Source organism: Zootoca vivipara, chromosome 8, assembly GCF_965207765.1.
Source record: "Zootoca vivipara chromosome 8, rZooViv2.hap1.1, whole genome shotgun sequence".
Taxonomy (NCBI): Eukaryota; Metazoa; Chordata; class Lepidosauria; order Squamata; family Lacertidae; genus Zootoca; species Zootoca vivipara.
The window spans coordinates 85,333,210-85,353,344 of NC_142591.1; the positions used below are offsets into that span (position 1 = coordinate 85,333,210).

General features: G+C 46.0%; 1 protein-coding gene across 1 annotated transcript in view; it reads right to left on the bottom strand.

The window, feature by feature from the left end:
• Positions 1-20,135, bottom strand: part of LOC118089856 (1-phosphatidylinositol 4,5-bisphosphate phosphodiesterase gamma-1) — a 72,570-nt gene that overhangs the window by 41,767 nt on the left and 10,668 nt on the right. Inside the window, exons 2-3 of the mRNA XM_035124907.3 lie at positions 6,805-6,954; positions 1,357-1,498 (exon numbers count right to left, since the gene is read on the bottom strand). Coding sequence (XP_034980798.2) covers positions 1,357-1,498; positions 6,805-6,954 — 292 coding nt within the window. The remainder of the gene's footprint in view (positions 1-1,356; positions 1,499-6,804; positions 6,955-20,135) is intronic.

Genomic DNA, 20,135 nt, shown 5'->3' on the forward strand with positions numbered 1-20,135 from the left:
TGCTCTCTCCTTGCTGAGCTTCCACACCCTCCTCTTCCTGCATAAACTCCCATCCTTTCCTCTTCAGCATCCTGTTTACAGATCGCTGCCATACGGGGAGGGCTGTCAGGCCAGAGCCCCCACCTCCTACCATGAAAAAGGCCTCTGGAGCTGGGCCTCTCTTGTTTCCCTCCCTAATCTCTCCTCCCAACTTGGCCTTTCTTCTACGGAAGAGGCACGCTTGTGTCAACGACTTCAAATCCTTCCCTGGATGAAACAGGAGGCAGGATAGCGAGAGCATTTCTTTCCTGCGGGAGGCCGCCATCGCACGGCACAGCGGACGAAGACCCGACATGCCCAGCGTCTCGCCTAATCCTTTCCGAAATGGCATTTAGGTCAGCGACCATCTTGTGTCAGTGAGTTCCACGGTTTAATTACACATCAAGCTGAGATGTTCTTTTGCTTGCCGGCCTTTGGGATGTTTCCCTCTGTACACCCCACCGATAATTCTGCAAGCTTCATATCTCATGCCCCAGAAGAGAGACGGCTCTTGTTATGAGGCACGATTTGAGTTGTATCCTGGCCACTCAAAGATGAGAGCTGGGCAAAACCAAGAGGCTATTTCATCAAACAGCCAACCCTGAAGGGAAGATTATTACGCAGGCGCACTAATCCCCTGACGATTGTTGTGCTGTCAGTATCCTAAAGAAAACCCCAAAGTGGTTTGGCTGCACGTAGTTAAACTGTTTGCCTGGTTCCCTTGTTCCCTATCCATGAACTGTGGAGCTGAAAGGGACCATGAGAGTCATTTAGTCCACCCCCCTGCAATGCAGGAATCTTTTGCCCAATGTGGGTCTTGAACCCACGACCCTGAGATTAACAGCCTCATGCTCTACTGACTGAGCTATCCCAGAGGTCCTGCTTGGAACAGGCCGCTGGAGTCTTGGATTCAGGTTGCACGGTCTGCTACAAACAGACAGAATGCCAAAAATCACTCCCTTTACCCTTTAAAACACCATTTCGCCCAGCACTAAAATAACCGTCCAACGTTTGAAAGAAACCAATCGTGCTTTATCATCTATGCAAAAAAAAGGTGCTTCTCAGCAGAGGGAACCTCTCTTTGAATATATTGTGATCATTTCACGCCGTAATCTTTAGCAAATAACACCTTCCCTTATGTTTACATCCCATAACTAAGTACAGCCGTTCGCTGCTGGGGACACCAGTTTGCCAACTGGTTCCAGGACAAAAGGAGCGACGCAAGCCCAGGCACAAACTGGGCTGTGAAGGAAGCATTTGCAACCTTGCGATGGCACAGGAAGAGAGAGGAGGCCCCAATTCGGGGCCATTCCAGAGAGAACGGCGCTCCTCACTCACCTGCCTTCTCTCGACCTGTCCATCGAGTCGAACTGCTTCCTCAGCCACCTTTCGATGTGGAGCGGCGTCTGCGATCGCTGCGTGTCCGTCAGCAGCCAATTCAAGCCGGCCACCCAGAGGTTGACATCTTCTTCGCAAAAGGCTGGAAAAAGAGAACGGCAGAGAATGAAGATGGGGGGAAGGAGGGAAGACCTGAAAAGGTTCAAACTGCTGCCTATTTCCCCATCGGGATCTAGCCAGGAACCCCCTTCAGCTTTCAATTTTAGCAGGGAGCCTGCCATCAAAGGAGAACTCTGACAAGGAAGATGGCAAGAGGGACAGGCAGATTCCCTGCAGCCCAGATTAACTTGTCTCTTTTTGATTTCAAAAAAAGAGAAATGTGTATTGTTGGAGCACTGCAGACAATGATGATGATGATGATAATAATAATAATAATAGTAATAATAATAATTCAACAAACAAAAAATTAAAATACATTAAAATGTCACACATTAAAAACTTCCCTAAATAGGGCTGCCTTCAGATGTCTTCTAAATGTCAGTTATTTATCTCTGACATCTGGTGGGAGGGCGTTCCACAGGGCAAGTAAACCAGTTTTATAATAATAATAATAATAATAATAATAATAATAATAATAATAATAATAATAATAATTTATTATTTATACCCCGCCCATCTGGCTGGGTTTCCCCAGCCACTCTGGGCGGCTTCCAACCGAATATTAAAACAGTACAGCATTAAAAATTAAAAACTTCCCTAAAGAGGGCCGCCTTCAGTTGTCTTCTAAAAGTAAAATAGTTACTTATTGCCTTGACATCTGCTGGGAGGGTGTTCCACAGGACGGGTGCCACTACTGAGAAGGCCCTCTGTCTGGTTCCTTGTAACCTCACTTCTCGCAATGAGGGAACTGCCAGAAGGCCCTCGGCGCTGGACCTCAGTGTCCGGGCAGAACGATGGAGGTGGAGACGCTCCTTCAGGTATACTGGGCCAAGGCCGTTTAGGGCTTTAAAGGTCAGCACCAACACTTTGAATTGTGCTCGGAAATGTACTGGGAGCCTATGTAGGTCTTTAAGGACAAGAGGAGATTGGGAGACGAAAAATGGCTCTGGATGAGAGAGTGCCAAGACAAACATCTTTCCTTCCTTCTGCTTTATTTGCACTTGTTTGTTTATTGGATTTATATTCTACCTTTTCCTGCAAGGAGCTGGTGCACATGGTTCCCTCCTCCTCATTTAATCCCCACAAAAGCCCGGCAAGGTAGGTTAGGCAGAGAGGCAGCGACTGGTCCCCAAGGTCACCCAGAGAGCTTCATGGCTGAGTGGGAATTCGAACCCTGGTCTCCCAGGTCCTAGTCTAACACTCTCTAACCACTGCACCGCACTTCCTGACATGTGCTTTCATTTATCGTTCTCTCTGTGTGTGAAATCTCTCTAGCTGAAATTCCTGCATGGCAGGGGGTTGGAAGAGATGACCCTTGCGGTCCCATCCGACTTGACAATTCTATGATTTCAGTGCCGGCTTTTAAAAAAATCAGATATTTTCTCAAGCTGTTGCTGGCCGTTAACATCACTTGGGTGCATTTTTTTTTAAAAAAGATTATTTGGTTTTTCAAATTAAAATTTTACAGTGATATATCAAACATAAATCATAAAAACAAGATTCCAAGGAATCTTCTGGACTTCCCTCCTCCCGTTTGTGGGTCCTATTATTAATCATTCCCTCCTGCATCTTTTACTTCTTCCATGATGTCCAGAATTCACCCTTAAACTACAAGTGATATTCCAATCCTACTAATGATTTTAACTGTTTACAATGGTCTTTAAGGTAAGTTACGTATTTTCCTCATTCCTTATTAAAATTTTGATCTTCCCGATTTCTGACTCTTCCGGTCATTTTAGCCACTTTGGCATAGTCCATCAACTTCACCTGCCATTCTTCTCTATTAATTTTATTATTTCCCCCAGCCTATAGGCTGCTGTTTTGGTATTTTGTGTGCGTGATATATTTGGGTAACTAGAGATTCCCCAGAATCTCTAATTAGGCTGGGGGGGGAGAGAGAGACTCCTGTCTGAAACCCTGGGGAGCAGCTGCCAGTCAGAGTAGACAATACTGAGCTGGATGGACCCAATGGTCTGGGCTCAGGGTAAGGCCGCTTCCTCTGTTCCCACGGCCATTGCCATGCAACGCCTTGTGGCGATTCGGTGACACCCGATATGGACGTTCCCCTTTAGGGAAATCGGAGCATGGATTCGCACAAAGGGAAAGAGGGATGTTTTCTGGTGGGAAAATTACAGGGAGAGTCGAATCCTGCCATAAAAGCAGAACGGAAGGCAGGTGCGCCACACCCCACGGGCGTCGCGTTAGTCATACGATGCTTATTTGTACTGGCCGGGGGCCAGAGGCAGACAAAACAGGCTGAGAACATCACCCTTTAGATTCCAGAAACAGCATCAAGCCAAGCAGAGAACTACAGATACGAAGCTGGAGATGAAAGCGAAAGAAATTGGGCTAATTAATAATAATAGTAATAAAAAGAAAACACATTCACCAAGCCAAATTCAAAGTGTTACTATTAGTATATAAAGCCTGGAAGAGTCTGCGCGAAGGATCGCTTTGCCCCTCGACTGCATTGATCTGCGGAATTGGCCACTTTTACAAGTAGTAGTAGTAATAATAATAATAATAATAATAATAATAATAATAATAATTCCTTCAGTAGCACCTTAAAGACCAACTAAGTTTTTATTTTGGTATGAGCTTTCGTGTGCATGCATAAAACTTAGTTGGTCTTTAAGGTGCTACTGAAGGAATTTATTATTTTGCTTCGACTCAGACCAACACGGCTACCTACCTGTAACTAATAATAATAATAATAATTTATTATTTAGAGCCCACCCATCTGGCTGGGTTTCTCCTGCCACTCTGGGCGACTTCCAGCAAAATCTTAAAATACAGGTAAAATAAAATACAAGTGACACATCGTGCTCGTTCCACACATGGGAGAATTTGATCTCTTAGTGTGGCGGCACCTACCCTCCGGGAAGATTCTTCCGATTAATATTAGGCTGCTCCCTCCACTGTGCCGTTTTCAATGGCTGCTAGAAATTGCTTTTGTTTATGCAAGCCTGGGTAGACGTGCCATTTTATTATTCATGTTCATTTATAAACCTGTTGATTTTTTTCTTTAAAAATAATAAAAACTATATTATGTCTACTGATTTTAATATTTATTGCTATTTTCAAAAAAATGAATTTTATACTCCTTCACATAAATTACTTAAAGAGGTTATTTTTAATTGGGAAATATATAAATCTTCCTAAAAAATAAATGCATTTAAAAAAAACTAGAACAGATTAAAAAAGGGGAATTACCTTTTTAAAAAACATAATTTTATGTTGTTGTTTTGTAAACAGCTTTGACAATCAAGCGGTGTATACATTTTATGAGATCAATCGATCAATCCATCACTTTGATAACAGAACTCCTTTGACGGCAGCCAGGAAAAGTTCAGAAAACCCTCAGATAAATAGCTCCACATTATCTACTGCCAAAATGAGTGCAATCAGACATCCCCAACGCAGGGTAGCTTCTCAACCAGCTTGGCACTCTTTGGAGACCTGGGTTCAAATCCCCACTCAGCCGTGAAGCTCACTTGGTTACATTCAGCCCGTCACTTCCTCTCAGCCTAACCTACCTCACAGGGTTGTTGTAGGGGCTAGAGGAGGAGGAGGAGGAGGGGTAGGAGGAGAACTATGTATATCACTTTGAGCTCCTAGGAGAAAAAGCAGGGATATGAACACAATAAATAAAATAAATCCACAAGGGGATACTTCTGAGTTCCCACAGAGGTCCTTTTTCTCTAAGCTCCATTTCATGGCATGGAAATGTTTTGCCCCTGTAATACCGTATTGGCCTGACTATAAGCCTCACTTTCCCCCCAAATTCCAACTGTGAAAAGTTAAAGTGCGGCTTAAATTCGCGACCTTACCAAAACGATCTATTACGATATTGCTGCTGAAATAGACATCCGGTAAAACGGAATGGCTGTGAGTGCCTGCGGAATTTTAAGGGTGGGGCTTATATTTGGGTATTGTCTTTTCCTCTCATTTCCCCGTGAATTTTAAAAGTGAGGCTTATATTCCGATGGGGCTTATATTCAGGCCAATACGGTACTTGCGGATACCGTAAATAATCCCCAAATATTAAAAAGCGACAGGCTGCTGAATTACCGTGTCGCCTACCCAACCACCCATTATTTGGGGGTCACCGTGGCTGCGAATAAGGAAGTGCCGGACTACGAGAGTTTCCTTTTGCAGCAGGGCTGGAAATCTGTTAAGAAAGTCAACAGAGGTCAAAATAATAATAATAATTCTTGGGGGGAAATAGGTGGGAAAAGCAAGAGGCAGCAGCTATGCCAGTGCCCCTCACTTCGGTCCAGGGCCAGAATTAGGTTTGATGAGGCCCTAAGCTACTGAAGGTAATGGGGCCCTTTATATGTCCAGCTGTCCTTTGTCAACAAAAAATTGTCACTGTTGTTGTTGTTGTTGTTGTTGTTGTTGTTGTTGTTGAATAGATGCTATATCAGACACCCCCAAACTCAGCCCTCCAGATGTTTTGGGACTACAATTCCCATCATCCCTGACCCCCGGGCCTTAGTTTGCCTACCCATGCCCTAAACTATAGCTTGTTTAGCTTATACGTAAATCCGGCAATGGATCAGTCCTGTTGCTGCTGCTTAGTGGGAGGAGCAGGCAGCAGCTAGGTAGGCACAGTGCCACAAAAACCACCAGGAGCATAGGATTGGTTCTGGCAGGGCATTTCCCCCATGCCAACGCCACTGCCCCATTGCCCTGCCCTCCTCCTGGGAAGCAGCAAAGAGCGACAGGCTGGAGATCAGGTGAGGAGAACCCTCCCCTCGCCACAACTCCCGCTGCCATGTGTCTGTCGGCTGCTCCTGCAAGAAACTCGGAGGTTATCTCCGAACACAACCTAATTAGGAGAAAGTAATCTGCCATCTATGCTAATCCGAGTGAGGTGTAACCACAGACAGTCTCGGTTTGCTTAATAGAAAGTAGACGCTGCAAATGGAAACCGCTTGGTTTCAAAATCTCATTCTTCTGCTCCTCCCAGGGAGGGAGGGAACAGGTTGCAAGCGAATTTCCAGGTAAAAGAGGCGGTCTCTGCTTGCGCACACAGCCAACGGAACAGGTGAGGGGTCCTGGGCACAGAGAAGCACCTTCCTCCCCCACCCCTTGAATTCCCCAGGTTAACTCCTCCTCCTCCCAGGCCCCGACTTTCTAGTCAATAAAATGGATTTGGTGTCTTTATAGAATCGTAGGCTTGGAAGGGACTAAGAAAGTGGTAAAAATCCCTTCCCTTCCTGGCAAGGGGTGTAAAGATTTGCCCTCCCCTCTCCCTAAACCTCCTCCCCATTGCCCCCCACTGACCAGCCAAGCTCAAGGTCTTCAGCCTGAAGTCAATTCCGTATAAGACAACGAAGCACAAAGCAGAATCCAGTTTCCGGGCATCTTCCGGGTATCGTTCAAAATCCCGGGAATTCTTCCCTGGACGGATCTCCTTAATTTCCCTGATGTCCACTGCAGGTTAAAGAGAGAGAGAGAGAGAGAGGGAGAGAGGGAGAGAGGGGGAGAGAGAGAGAGAGGAATATGTGTCAATGTTTTTTCCCAAAAGACCTGGTAGGATTATGCTTGCTCAAAAACACCCACTTCACCTCGCTGTTTCCAGATTCTCCCTTCTTTTCTTTTTAAAAAGATTTTTGAAAATTAAATTTGTTATATAAAATAAGACAAATAACAGTAACCCAGAGAGAAATCAGTGCAATCACTATATGCTTAATTGCAAACAGGTTCAGCAATGTGTGTAATAGATTTGATCCCCTCTTCTTCTGACACTGGGAATTTCAACGACCACAGCCAGCGATTCTTGCATTTCATCCTTGTTGACATCTGCATTGGATTAGAACTGATTTTATATATGTGTGTTGTTGCTATTGTTCAAAATTATTATTTATATATAATTTTCAAACTTGCTTTTATATATGCAAATGCTTTAGCTGTTTTTACAGGTGCAATTTTTTCTCTGTAGGTTTTCATTGCATTGCAAATTGCATTGGGACACCTCATGGGAAGTGATCTCCAATTGTTTTAAATAGTTTTTAATGTTGTATTTTATATTGCTGTCACCTGCCCTGGGCTGTTCTGGTGACGGTCAGGTTAATAAACAACAACAACAACAACAATCATAATAATATTCTGCACTAATTAACTGGAAGGTCTCACCACCATCTCATTCCTTCCATATTAAGAGGCAAGTTAAAAGATTCCCAGGGTGGTATTTATGTGGAATGAATTAATCTAGATTATATGGAATCAATTAATCAACTTAACACTAACCCTCATGTTGTTTACAGCCAAGAGAGAATGTTGCATTTTTCATTGGTTCTCCCTCTCACATAGAAGAGTTTCTTGGCGGAGGCTTCAAACCTTTCAATGAATCAGGCAGAATTCAACAGGTGCAGCTCCCCCAGCGTAGAGATGAAGCAACAAAGGCGAGAAGGGAGGGAGGGATGTCCCTGTTGAATATATGCATGTCCCACCCACCCCCCAGGCTGCTTTGCATGCGTGCCCAGTACTTAGCAGTCGCCTCCCAGCCAAATGTGCGGACCGTCTCCCTCGAAACACATAACCCGCCAAGCAGGCCTCCAGTGCGGGAGTGAAACAGCCTTTGTTCCCCGGGCACCTCTCCTTTTCTCAAACCGCTTCCACATGGCCAGCCTCATGCAGGGCCCGGTTGCCCTGGAAACATCGGGATGCAGTCAAGATACTCCAGGCCATCACCCGTTTGCATTTAGCCCAGACCTGGGAATTTCTCTTACTAAGTCGCCCCCCCCCCCGAGAGAAATCTGGGGACAGAGAGGAAGTCAGGACAGTGGGCTTGGCATGAGAACGGACACCAAGACCCAGGAGCTCAGGATGACGTCCTCCTAATGACATGGCCGGCTCTGTCGTTGGGCAGAGGGAGAAGACAGCTGCCTTGGGTGTCCCCAAAGGACGGGAAAGGGTTACTTCTTCAAAACATCCATTATTATTGCGATATTTTTACTCCCAGGGAGAGGATTTTTGGCCTCAAGTGACAAAATGGCTTGTCATGCCTTGGGTACTGTGCAGTGTTCGAAATTAGCCAGGCGCCAGGAGCATTTTGAACCTGCAACCAAGTGAAGATGCCCGGGTGCCTGCCGTCTTCGCTATGTGGAGGTGCATCCTTGGATCTGGGCTGTTTTCACACACTAATACCCCGCCTGTAAAATTCTATCAGGCATATTTTATCTGCACAGTCGGAATGAGTTTCGGGAACCAAAATGCTTTTTCTGTGCAACCTGAGCACAAGCAGGGAACAAGGTTATAGCGAATTCTTGTGGCTTGTCTTCACTTACCCCGCGCCACTGCCCTGCTCACAGATGTGAAGAATATTCCTACATTAGGAATGGTCCGCGTTACCCTGAATCAAAAAGGACAGAGCAGGCCAATAGAAATGCAGGCTGCCCCTGGATAAAGTGACTTTTCTTCTTTCAGTTCTCAAAGCTGTTAACTTAGCTCAAGGTTGTCCTCTGAACCAGCTAGAGGTTTCACTGAGAAACAGTCACAGTCAGTCCATCGTTCGAAAAATATGACTTTAGAGCCACCTGGCCCCAAAATGGGCACTAGACATTCTATTGGGTGGTGCTGTGGTCTAAACCACAGAGCCTAGGGCTTGCCGATCAGAAGGTCGGCGGTTCGAATCCCCGCGACGGGGTGAACTCCCGTTGCTCTGTCCCAGATCCTGCCAACCTAGCAGTTCAAAAGCACGTCAAAGTGCAAGTAGATAAATAGGTACCGGTACCGCTCCAAGTGGGGACCCAGGTGGCGCTGTGGGTTAAACCACAGAGTCTAGGTCTTGCTGATCAGAAGGTTGGTGGTTCAAATCCTTGCAATGGGGTGAGCTCCTGTTGCTCGATCCCAGCTCCTGCCCACCTAGCAGTTCGAAAGCACATCAAAAGTGCAAGTAGATAAATAGGGACGGCTCTGGAGGGAAGGTAAAGGGCGTTTCCGTGCGCTGCTCTGGTTCGCCAGAAGCAACTTTGTCATGCTGGCCACATGACCCGGAAGTTGTCTGCGGACAAATGCCGGCTCCCTCGGCCTATAGAGTGAGATGAGCGCCACAACCCCAGAGTCGGACATGACTGGACCTGATGGTCAGGGGCCCCTTTACCCTTTACCTTACCGCTCCAAGTGGGAAGGTAAACAGCGTTTCCGTGCGCTGCTCTGGTTCACCAAAAGTGGCTTAGTCATGCTGGCCACATGACCTGGAAGCCGGCTCCCTCAGCCAGTAAAGCGAGATGAGAGCCGCAACCTCAGAGTCGTCCGTGACTGGACCTAATGGTCAGGGGTCCCTTTACCTTTACCTAACCTTGGTTTAAGGAGCTACCGTATTTGGTGCCTAATCTGAGTTTCGAACACTGGTACATTGCACCATGACTTGGGCACAGCCCATCTAGGGCTTTGATGGTGTTTCCTGCTTGGCAGGGGGTTGGACTGGATGGCCCTTGTGGTCTCTTCCAACTCTATGATTCTATGATCTTTTGATGTTCTGCCCTGGGTAGCAAAATTGCCTTGTCCTGGCCCTGCCTTGCGGAAGCGATGCCCAATGGCCCACAATTCCTCCAGTTACCCTAGTCCCCCTGATTCCCTTCCATTACCACCAGCCATTTTTACTAACAACTTTTAAAGCACCCCAAAACCCCCACACAGGTTAAAACCTATAGCCTGTTAACACCAAGCAGAGGCTTGACAGGCATATGTCAAGAATGCTTTGATGGTGTTTCCTGCTTGGCAGGGGGTTGGACTGCATGGCCCTTGTGGTCTCTTCCAACTGTATGATTCTATGATTCTAACTTAATGGGCCTAAGCCAGTTATACCCATCAGTTTCAATGAGTTTACTCTGAGTGTGATGACGGCGTCCCTTTCTGTACTCATAGACAACAAGGAGTCTCATGATACTTACTGTTCTGGGTCTTTTGTGAATGGATGCATGAAATACCATATTTGGTTGGCATTGCATTTCTACACCTGGGGGGGGGGGATACAAGCAGTGGGGGCCAAATAATCACAAAACCCGAGAGCTACTGTCCTGTGTCAAGCTGAAGCATATACAAGAAAAGTGGCACATTTATGATCTGGTGGAGTTGTTATTGATAACAGGAAATGACTATAAATTTGCACACATGGTGGAAAATAGGAAACTGCCTTGTTTTGAGCCAGACTATTGTTCCACCTATCTCAATATTGTCTACACTGACTGGCAGCTCTCCAGGGTTTCAGGCAGGGAGTATGCAAAAGAGATGCTGTACAGCGGAGCTACTTAAAAACCTCTGAGGAAGGAGAGTCTACCACAGGCTTCCTCAACCTCGGCCCTCCAGCTGTTTTGGGACTACAATTCCCATCATTGTAGGACAAATATGGATGAGAATAGGCTGAAGTACAAAGACATTTTGATTGAAGTGGAAAATCAATTTAAGTTAAAGCCATATGAACAATTGAAGGACAAGTTAAGTGACTGGTTTCAGTATGTACAGATAAACGAAGCATATAAAATAGATTAAAAAATAGGATTTCAAGCAGAAAAATCAAAATTAGAAACAGAATTAATAGAGGCAAACAGTAAGAATTTGTCCAGGATGTATAATTTACTGTTGGAGTGGCATCTGAAAGATGAGCAAACAAAATCGGTTATGATTGATTGGGCCAAAGATTTGGGCCATAATGTTATGATGTCAGATTGGGAAAAACTGTGGAAGAAGGGTATGAAATTTATGGCATGTACTGTGTTGAAAGAGAATTTAATGAAAATGATGTATAGATGGTTTTTGACTCCGGTAAAATTAGCGAAAATGTATCATAAAGGTGATAACAAATGCTGGAAATGTAAAGAGGAAGTAGGCTCATTCTATCATATGTGGTGGACATGCCCTAAGATAAAAGGCTTCTGGGAAATGATTTATAACGAAATGAAAAAGATATACAAAAATACATTCTTGAAAAAACCAGAGGCCTTTTTACTTGGAATAGTGGGGGAAGAAATCCCCAAAAAAGATGTTAACTTGTTTATGTATGCCACCACAGCTGCGAGGATTTTAATTGCGAAATATTGGAAAAAAGAGGAACTGCCCTCTCTACAGGAATGGCAAATGAAAATGTTGGACTTTATGGAAGTGGCAGAATTGACAGGAAGACTCCGAGATCAAGCAGATGAAAGGATGGAGGAGGATTGGAGGAAATTTAAATTATATTTAGGGAATTATTTTTGAGAGTTGAAAGTCTGAACATCTAGGGAAACACAGAAGTTAAGGCAATAGGGAGAAAAGAGGAGACTATAAAGTAGGAAAAATGAGATACAAGTAAAAGGATGGGATTAAAGGGAATCAAGAAAAATACAGGATGATGAAAATTAAAAGTAATGAAATAGAAACTGTTACAGATGAATCTAAAATGAAAATCAGATAGAGGGGAGTTGGGGAAGCAAAAGGGACAATGAGTTAAAAAGATGATATAAGATGATGTATGTGTTTTTTGTTTGTATTGTTGTGTTTTTGTTTTTGATTTCGGTTTATTGATGTTTTTGATGTTATAAAAACTTTCTAATAAAAAAAATATTTAATAAAAATACAATTCCCATCATCCCTGACCACTGGTCCTGCTAGCTAGGGATCATGGGAGTTGTAGGCCAAAAACATCTGGCGGGCCAAAGTTGAGGAAGCCTGGTCTACCATCTCTCAAGGGGGTCTGTTCCGCTGTCGAACGACTCTTTCTTCCTGATGTTTAGTCGGAATCTCCTTTTGTGTGTGCGCCTTTTTAGTGGGGCTGGGGGGGTCAGCATTTGTCTGCCCCCCTTAACTGCTGGGCACCTGGAGAGTCCAAAGTCACCCCCAGAAAGTGGTGTTGACTGACGTCTGGCTCCTGCAGAAAGCTCACCCGTCCAAGCCGTCTCCTAGTCCAAGGCCGCAGAGCCGGAAGCCACCCTATAATAACCCCACCGGCTGCGGCTTCTTCAAAGAGCGTAATGAGAGTCGTGCTCGGAAAGGTGGGCAAGCTTTGCGTTTAAGTGGCCCCTTGTCAGCAGACAGCTGTAATTTGAACGGATGAGATCAAACTGCCCTGGGGCGAAGGACAGGCAGGCAGGCAGACGGACGGACGGAGGCAGGCAGGCAGGAGAAGGAAAACCTAAGGCGAGAGAGTTTGGGGGCTTTGTCGGTTCAGCCGCAGGCTGCCCTCCGTCTCTTTTGCGGATGCATGCAGGGCACCTCACTTTTAAACAGGTTGGAGGTTTGGCTGCCACCCCCTCCAAAAATGTACCATACTGTATCTATAAACCCTATGGGACGACAACTCCCATCATTCCCTGACCACCAGGTCCTGCTAGCTAGGGGTGATGGGAGTTGTAGTCCAACAACAGCTGGAGACGCCCTGCTCTAAGTCCTTTTGTGGAAGTGGGAGACCCGCCTCCTGTCCCCGATTCTTCTTGTGTGCCGCCTTGCAAAAGAGCATCATAAGAGCTTGGCTGCTGGATCAGCCCAATGGACCATCAAGTCCCACAGCTTCCTGTTCTCACGGGGGGGCCAATCAGATGCTCCAAAGCCTTTGATAGCCTTCAAATCTCCTTCTTCACACCCAAAAACCTCTGGGGCTTCAAAAGAGGATCAGCCGAGTTTATGCTTTAGCTGAGACGCCTGCATTGCAGGGGGTTGGACTAGATGACCTTGGGGGTCCCTTCCAACTCTAAGGTTCTATTATTCTATGGAGAATGATGCTATCAGTGGGTACTAGCCACAATGCCGTGTTAGGAACTCAGATCTATAAGCTAATTGCCAAATGTAACATGGGTTACAATCACCATAGTTGAATATCAAGGCGCTTTTCCTTGAGGAGGAGGAGGAGGAGGAGGAGGAGGAGGAGGAGGAAAAGAAGGAAAAGAAGAAGGAGAAGGAGAAGAAGAAGAAGAAATTTCAGTTCTATACCACTTTATATTTTGAAAAAAAACAAACCTCAGAGTGGTTTACAACATATTGAAACATCAAATAAAACAATCCGGAATAAAACAAATTTAAGCTTCAAGCAAAATCTTTTCAGATCCTTCTGTAAAGGGACATTTTGCTTTCCCCAGTCACCATCCTGGCACCCAGAGATCTCCACATGGTTGCAACTGGATCTGTGCCCTTCTCAAAACACACCTGGCTTATTTCTAGCACTGCCTCAGCCACTAATGGGCTACCTTTGCTCTAAGAATCAGTCTGCCTCTGGATGCAAGTTGCTAAGAATCACAACTGTGGTTAGGACTGCTGCTGTTTAGAGCAGGCACCCCCAACCTGCAACCCTCCAGATGTTTTGGCCTACAACTCCCATGATCCCTAGCTAACAGGACCAGTGGTGAGGGATGATAGGAATTGTAGTCCAAAACATCTGGAGGGCCAAAGGTTGGGGATGCCTGCTTTAGACCTTCCCTGAGGCTTCTGGGTGGTCCTGGCCATCTGCCATGGATGCTTTAGATGAGTAACTGAGATTCTTGCAGGGGGTTGGACTAGATGACCCACAGGGTCCCTTCCAACTCTACAGTTCTATGATTCTATGACCTTGTGGGAATGGGATTCTGGGCCAGAGGTGCCTTTTCTCCTGATCCAGCAGGGTTCTCCTTAAGTTCTTATGAGTTGATAAGAACTTCTTGGACTTTGATGCGGGAAATCTAGGTTTCCACTCCAGTCTTCTTTCCTCTTATCTGCACAGCCTTTGACCCGTCTCTGCCCCGTCTCCAGATCCTGCCCATCAAGATGAGGAATTCCAGTGAGCTGCCTCCTGCGGCTGCTGTAGGAGCAAACGTACAAAGATCCCCACGGATACAGAGTTTGAAACAGCCGTGTGCCAAGAGTCTCCCTCCTGGTGCAGTGCTGGAAACAATCGCTGCTGAACGTGACCCAGGTCTCTGGGTGTGATGCTTTCTGGAAACTTGTGTCAGACTCCGGAAATCCCCAAAAATACACTCGGTCCTATTTATAACACTGGAGGGGAAACAAAATAGCCTTGTTCCTGGGGGCGTAAGTGGCTTTGCAGTGATGTTCCCAAATGCGATGGAGGGAATAAGACAGGACTTGTTGACCCCATGGCTTATTTTAAGGGGGACGTGGGTGGCACTGTGGTCTAAACCACAGAGCCTAGGGCTTGCCGATCAGAAGGTTGGTGGTTCGAATCCCTGCGACGGGGTGAGCTCCTGTTGCTCGGTCCCTGCTAGCAGTTCGAAAGCACGTTAAAGTGCAAGTATGGTAGATAAATAGGTACCGCTCCGGTGGGAAGGTAAACGGCATTTCCGTGCGCTGCTCTGGTTCGCCAGAAGCGGCTTAGTCATGCTGGCCACATGACCCAGAAAAACTGTGGACAAATGTCAGCTCCCTCGGCCAGTAAAGCGAGATGAGCGCCGCAACCCCGGAGTCATCCGCAACTGGACTTAACAGTCAGGGGTCCCTTTACCTTTTTTTACCCCCAAACTTCTTAAACCACAGTCCGTCTTGATGTGGTCCTGTTGGTTTTGGGAAGGTGTTTGTTTTGTTCGTTTTTTGGGGGGGGAGGTTTTTGCGTGCGCACAAATCCCAACTTTTCCTTCCCTTTTTTCTTACATTCTGTTTGTGAGCGAGCGAGTGCCCGTATGGATTGTGCTGTTCCCAGAGAACAGGAGATGGGGGGGCTTGGCAAGGGCGACACACTTTTGCCAGAGTCATTTGGCACCATAAAATATATCCCCTGTGGGGTTATTTGTGGGGAGAAGCTGGCGGAAACAGGCATGGAGGCGCACAGGAGATAGGAAAAGGGACATCGATAGGGAACAGATAAGGCAGAAAAGGGGAAACAACTGGAAATAGAGACAGAGGCCCGTTTCAAAAGGTGATCTGGAACAACTTTTGCATGCTTTGCTGATCATTACTGGTGCATAGAGTAGGAAAATGTAGAGAGAATGACCAGAAATCAGAGGCTCCATCTGGCTAGTACGACCGTGAGATGTAAGATACCGGGCAGCCATCTCTGGGGGTCCTTGCTGGTTCTGTGTGCCAAATTTGTGCCAAAATTACAAAGATTGCCAGGGGTATTTTCTGTCCTTTTTGCCAACAGGCAAGTCATTTAAAGATCTGAAGAGGGAGAAGTTGTATATTGGAGATGTCTGATTACAACACTAATTCAAAGTGTTGGTGCTGACTTTTAAAGCCCTAAACGGCCTCAGTCCAGTATACCTGAAGGAGCGTCTCCACCCCCATCACTCTGCCCGGACACTGAGGTCCAATGCCGAGGGCCTTATGGCGGTTCCCTCGCTGTGAGAAGCCAAGTTACAGGGAACCAGGCAGAGGGCCTTCTCGGTGGTGGCGCCCGCCCTGTGGAACGCCCTCCCACCAGATGTCAAAAAGAAAAACAACTACCAGACTTTTAGAGGACATCTGAAGGCAGCCCTGTTTAGGGAAGCTTTTAATCTTTAAGAAATTAGTGTATTCTAATATTTCTGTTGGAAGCCGCCCAGAGTGGCTGGGGAAACCCAGCCAGATGGGTGGGGTATAAATAATAAATATTTTTATTATAATGTCTTTAAGATGCATCCACGAACAGTTATTAGGTAGAGATTTGGTAGAGATTTGTTTTGTTTACAACTTCTCCAGAAAACCCAAAAATCAGTCACAAAGGTTTATGCTTAATAGAAAGGGTTTTGCAGATGTATACTGTCACAAGAAGTGGTGTATGTACAGGAATACAGTTTTTTGTATTTTTTTGGGGGGGGGTTCCTCTGGGAAAATTAAAAAGTACAGAAACAACAACAGCAGCAGTGATGTTTTTTTGGGGGGGGATTCTAGATGAATAATAGAATCATAGAGTTGGAAGAGACCACAAGGGACATCCAGTCCAACCCCCTGCCAAGCAGGAAACACCATCAAAGCATTCTTGACATATGCCTGTCAAGCCTCTGCTTAAAGACCTCCAAGGAAGGAGACTCCACCACACTCCTTGGCAGCAAATTCCACTGTCGGACAGCTCTTACTGTCAGGAAGTTCCTCCTAATGTTTAGATGGAATCTTCTTTCTTGTAGTTTGAATCCATTGCTCCGTGTCCGCTTCTCTGGAGCAGCAGAAAACAACCTTTCTCCCTCCTCTATATGACATCCTTTTATATATTTGAACATGGCTATCATATCACCCCTTAACCTTCTCTTCTCCAGGCTAAACATACCCAGCTCCCTAAGCCGTTCCTCATAAGGCATCGTTTCCAGGCCTTTGACCATTTTGGTTGCCCTCTTCTGGACACGTTCTAGCTTGTCAGTATCCTTCTTGAACTGTGGTGCCCAGAACTGGACATAGTACTCCAGGTGAGGTCTGACCAGAGCAGAATACAGTGGTACTATTACTTCCCTTGATCTGGATGTTATACTCCTATTGATGCAGCCCAGAATTGCATTGGCTTTTTTAGCTGCTGCATCACACTGTTGACTCATGTCAAGTTTGTGGTCTACCAAGACTCCTAGATCCTTTTCACATGTACTGCTCTCAAGCCAGGTGCCTCCCATCCTGTATTTGTGCCTTTCATTTTTTTTGCCCAAGTGTAGTACTTTACATTTCTCCCTGTTAAAATTCATCTTGTTTGCTTTGGCCCAGTTGTCTAATCTGTTAAGGTCATTCTGAAGTGTGATCCTGTCCTCTGGGGTAGGGTCTAGTTCAATGGGTCTACTCTGAACGTGGCTACAGCCCTGAAAAACCAGTGAGGAAAATAATTGAAACTTAGTTATATTGTCTCTTGCACTCCTTCCCTGATCTTGCTAACTGTCGTCAAAGATTGCATAAATTCAGGCACAGATGTGTGCCAAGCCCGCTTCCAAGTTTACGTTTTATGTCGCTGATGGGATTACGTGCGCTCTTAAAAGAAAATTATAAGCTTCACTGAGCAATGCAAAAGCACTGGATGGGTGGAGGATAAGTTTTCTAATTATGTAAATTGATGATCTCATTGCAGACATGTTTATTCCATCATGTATCAATGCATACAAGTCAGACTGTCCTCTATGTGCGGGATTCTTGCAACTGCATTCCTGGAATCTCTCCCTGTGAAAGAATTCTGACTTGTGATACTTCAAAAACAACGCACGCGCGCACACGCACACCTGCAGGGTCTATTATATAATACAGGAGGTCTAATGTTGCCCTGAAAATATTGACTCCAAAACTTTGCAGCTAAGGACAAGGGTCCCTATACGTTTGAAGCAGTATCAGACCACTTTCAGTTACAGGTAGGTAGCCGTGTTGGTCTGAGTCGAAGCAAAATAAAAAAATTCCTTCAGTAGCACCTTAAAGACCAACTAAGTTTATATTTTGGTATGAGCTTTCGTGTGCATGCACACTTCTTCAGACCACTTTCAAACAGTCATGGCTTCCTCCAAGGAATTCTGGGAACTGTAGTTTGTTAAGTGTGCCGAGGGCCCTATTCCCCTCACAGAGCTACAATTCCCAGGGTTACCTGGGAAGAGGGTTGACCATTAAAAGTTAAATCACTCTGGGAACTGTAGTTCTGTGACAGGGAATAGGGGTCTCCTAACAGCTCTCTGGGTCTCTCTGGTAGGGACCCAGGTGGCGCTGTGGTTAAACCACTGAGCCTAGGGCTTGCTCATCAGAAGGTCGGCGGTTCGAATCCCTGCGACGGGGTGAGCTCCCGTTGCTTGGTCCCAGCTCCTGCCAACCTAGCAGTTCGAAAGCACATCAAAATGCAAGTAGATAAATAGGAACCGCTACAGCGGGAAGGTAAACAGCGTTTCCATGTGCTGCTCAGGTTTTCCGGAAGTGGCTTTGTCATGCTGGCCACATGACCTGGAAGCTATGCGCCGGCTCCCTCGGCCAATAATGTGAGATGAGCGCGCAACCCCAGAGTTGGTCACGACTGGACCTAATGGTCAGGGCTCCCTTTACCTTTACCTTTAACAGCTCTCAACACCCTTAACAAACTATTGTACAGCCCTCAGGATTCTTTGGGGGCAGCTATGACTATTGAAAGTGGAATAATACCACATTAAATGTATAGTGCATATGGTTTTCAACTTGCTGATGACCTTAATTAATTTCACTAAGGTAGCCATCACATTCCATCCTTCTTCCAATGGATGAAAATCATAATTTTGGCTGCAGTTAGAAGATCCATCACTAACTCCAAAATAACTTTCTTCAAAGCACCCTTCAAATATACTTGGGAGGGGGGGGGGACATGCAAGGGATTATGATGCCTTTTTAAAATACTTCCCAGCACTAATCTCCAAAATAATTTAACTTTATTCTAAATGTAAGAATTCAGGTTTGTATTCAGAATGAGCTGCGATGCCTACAAATATTTTAACCAACGTATTCTGCAAAGTGCATAACCATCTTGCTTTGCCAAACTGTTCAAAGCGAAATTTCAAATGGCAGCATGTGGAATCTTACACTCTGGCATTTTAGCAGTATAAAAAGGAGTGGGGGGGGGGGAGTTAGGTTCCTGGCAAAGGTGAAATCCTGCCTCCCCTGCCTTCATTTGCAGCCGAAAACGACGTTCCTCAACCCAGTGGAAGCGCTCTTTATCTCTCGGTGAGCTTCCATGGGTGGGTAAAATAAGCAACAAAAGTCACAATCCCGTGGAACGTTTTCCTGCGCAAGCCTATCCTGCACAGCTGAGAACTAGTAGATTGATGGACTGTCGTTCCTGCATTGCAGGGGGGTTGAATTGGGTGACCCTTAGGTCAGAAACTCCTTTCTTGCAACTGTCATCTCACTACAAATTAAGTTCTCCCAACCAAAGTCACCGAGACGCCGCCATGCAGAGGCCTTGGGGTGCGGGCGGCAACCAGAGCGATGTCAGCAGACTCGAAGTTATTGTCCCGCACAAGCAGGCAGGAAACTGGCCGGATCCCGGGATTTCCAGCAACAAATTCCTTCTGCAGCTGGGCTCCGACAGATCGCAGCAGGTAGAGGGCAGGAAAGATAATTAAGAGGCTGGAGGACCAGCTGGGAAAGGAGGGTGGGGAAAAAGCGCATAGGGGGTCACAGCTACGTGCCAACATCCGTGTGGGTCCACAGCAACATCCACATATGCAAGTTTCCGGCGCTGTGGCTCTGCGGACCCTGCGCACTGACAGCAACACAGAAAGGGCCACAGGTCACTCATTGGGCTCTGCGTGCAGAAAGACCCCGCGGCACACTTCCTGGCGTCTCCGGCACAGCCAGGAAAGACTCTTGTCTGAAAGTCGCAGAGCCGCTGCTAGTCAGAACGGACGGCTATTGTGTGCAAGGCGGATGAGGGGCCTGACTCAGCGCAAGGCGGCCTTTTCTGCCCTTGGAGCGGGAGCGCTCTCATCTCGTCCCTTTTCTCTTTCCTTTTACAGTGGTCCCTTGGTTCTCAAACTGAATCCGTTCCGAAAACAAAGCGTTCCAAAACCAAGGCGCGCTTTCCCATAGAAAGTACTGCAAAACAGATTAATCCGTTCCAGACTTTTATAAACCACCCCTAAAACAGCAATTCAACATGAATTCTACTCTCTAACAAGACCATCGAACCATAAAATTAAAGCTATAAACAATGTACCGCAGTCACATAACCAACCAATCAATCAATCAATCAATCAGTAGCTGAACTGGGTTCCACACAGTCACAAAAACTAAAAAAAGAGCCGGAAAACAAAAACGCA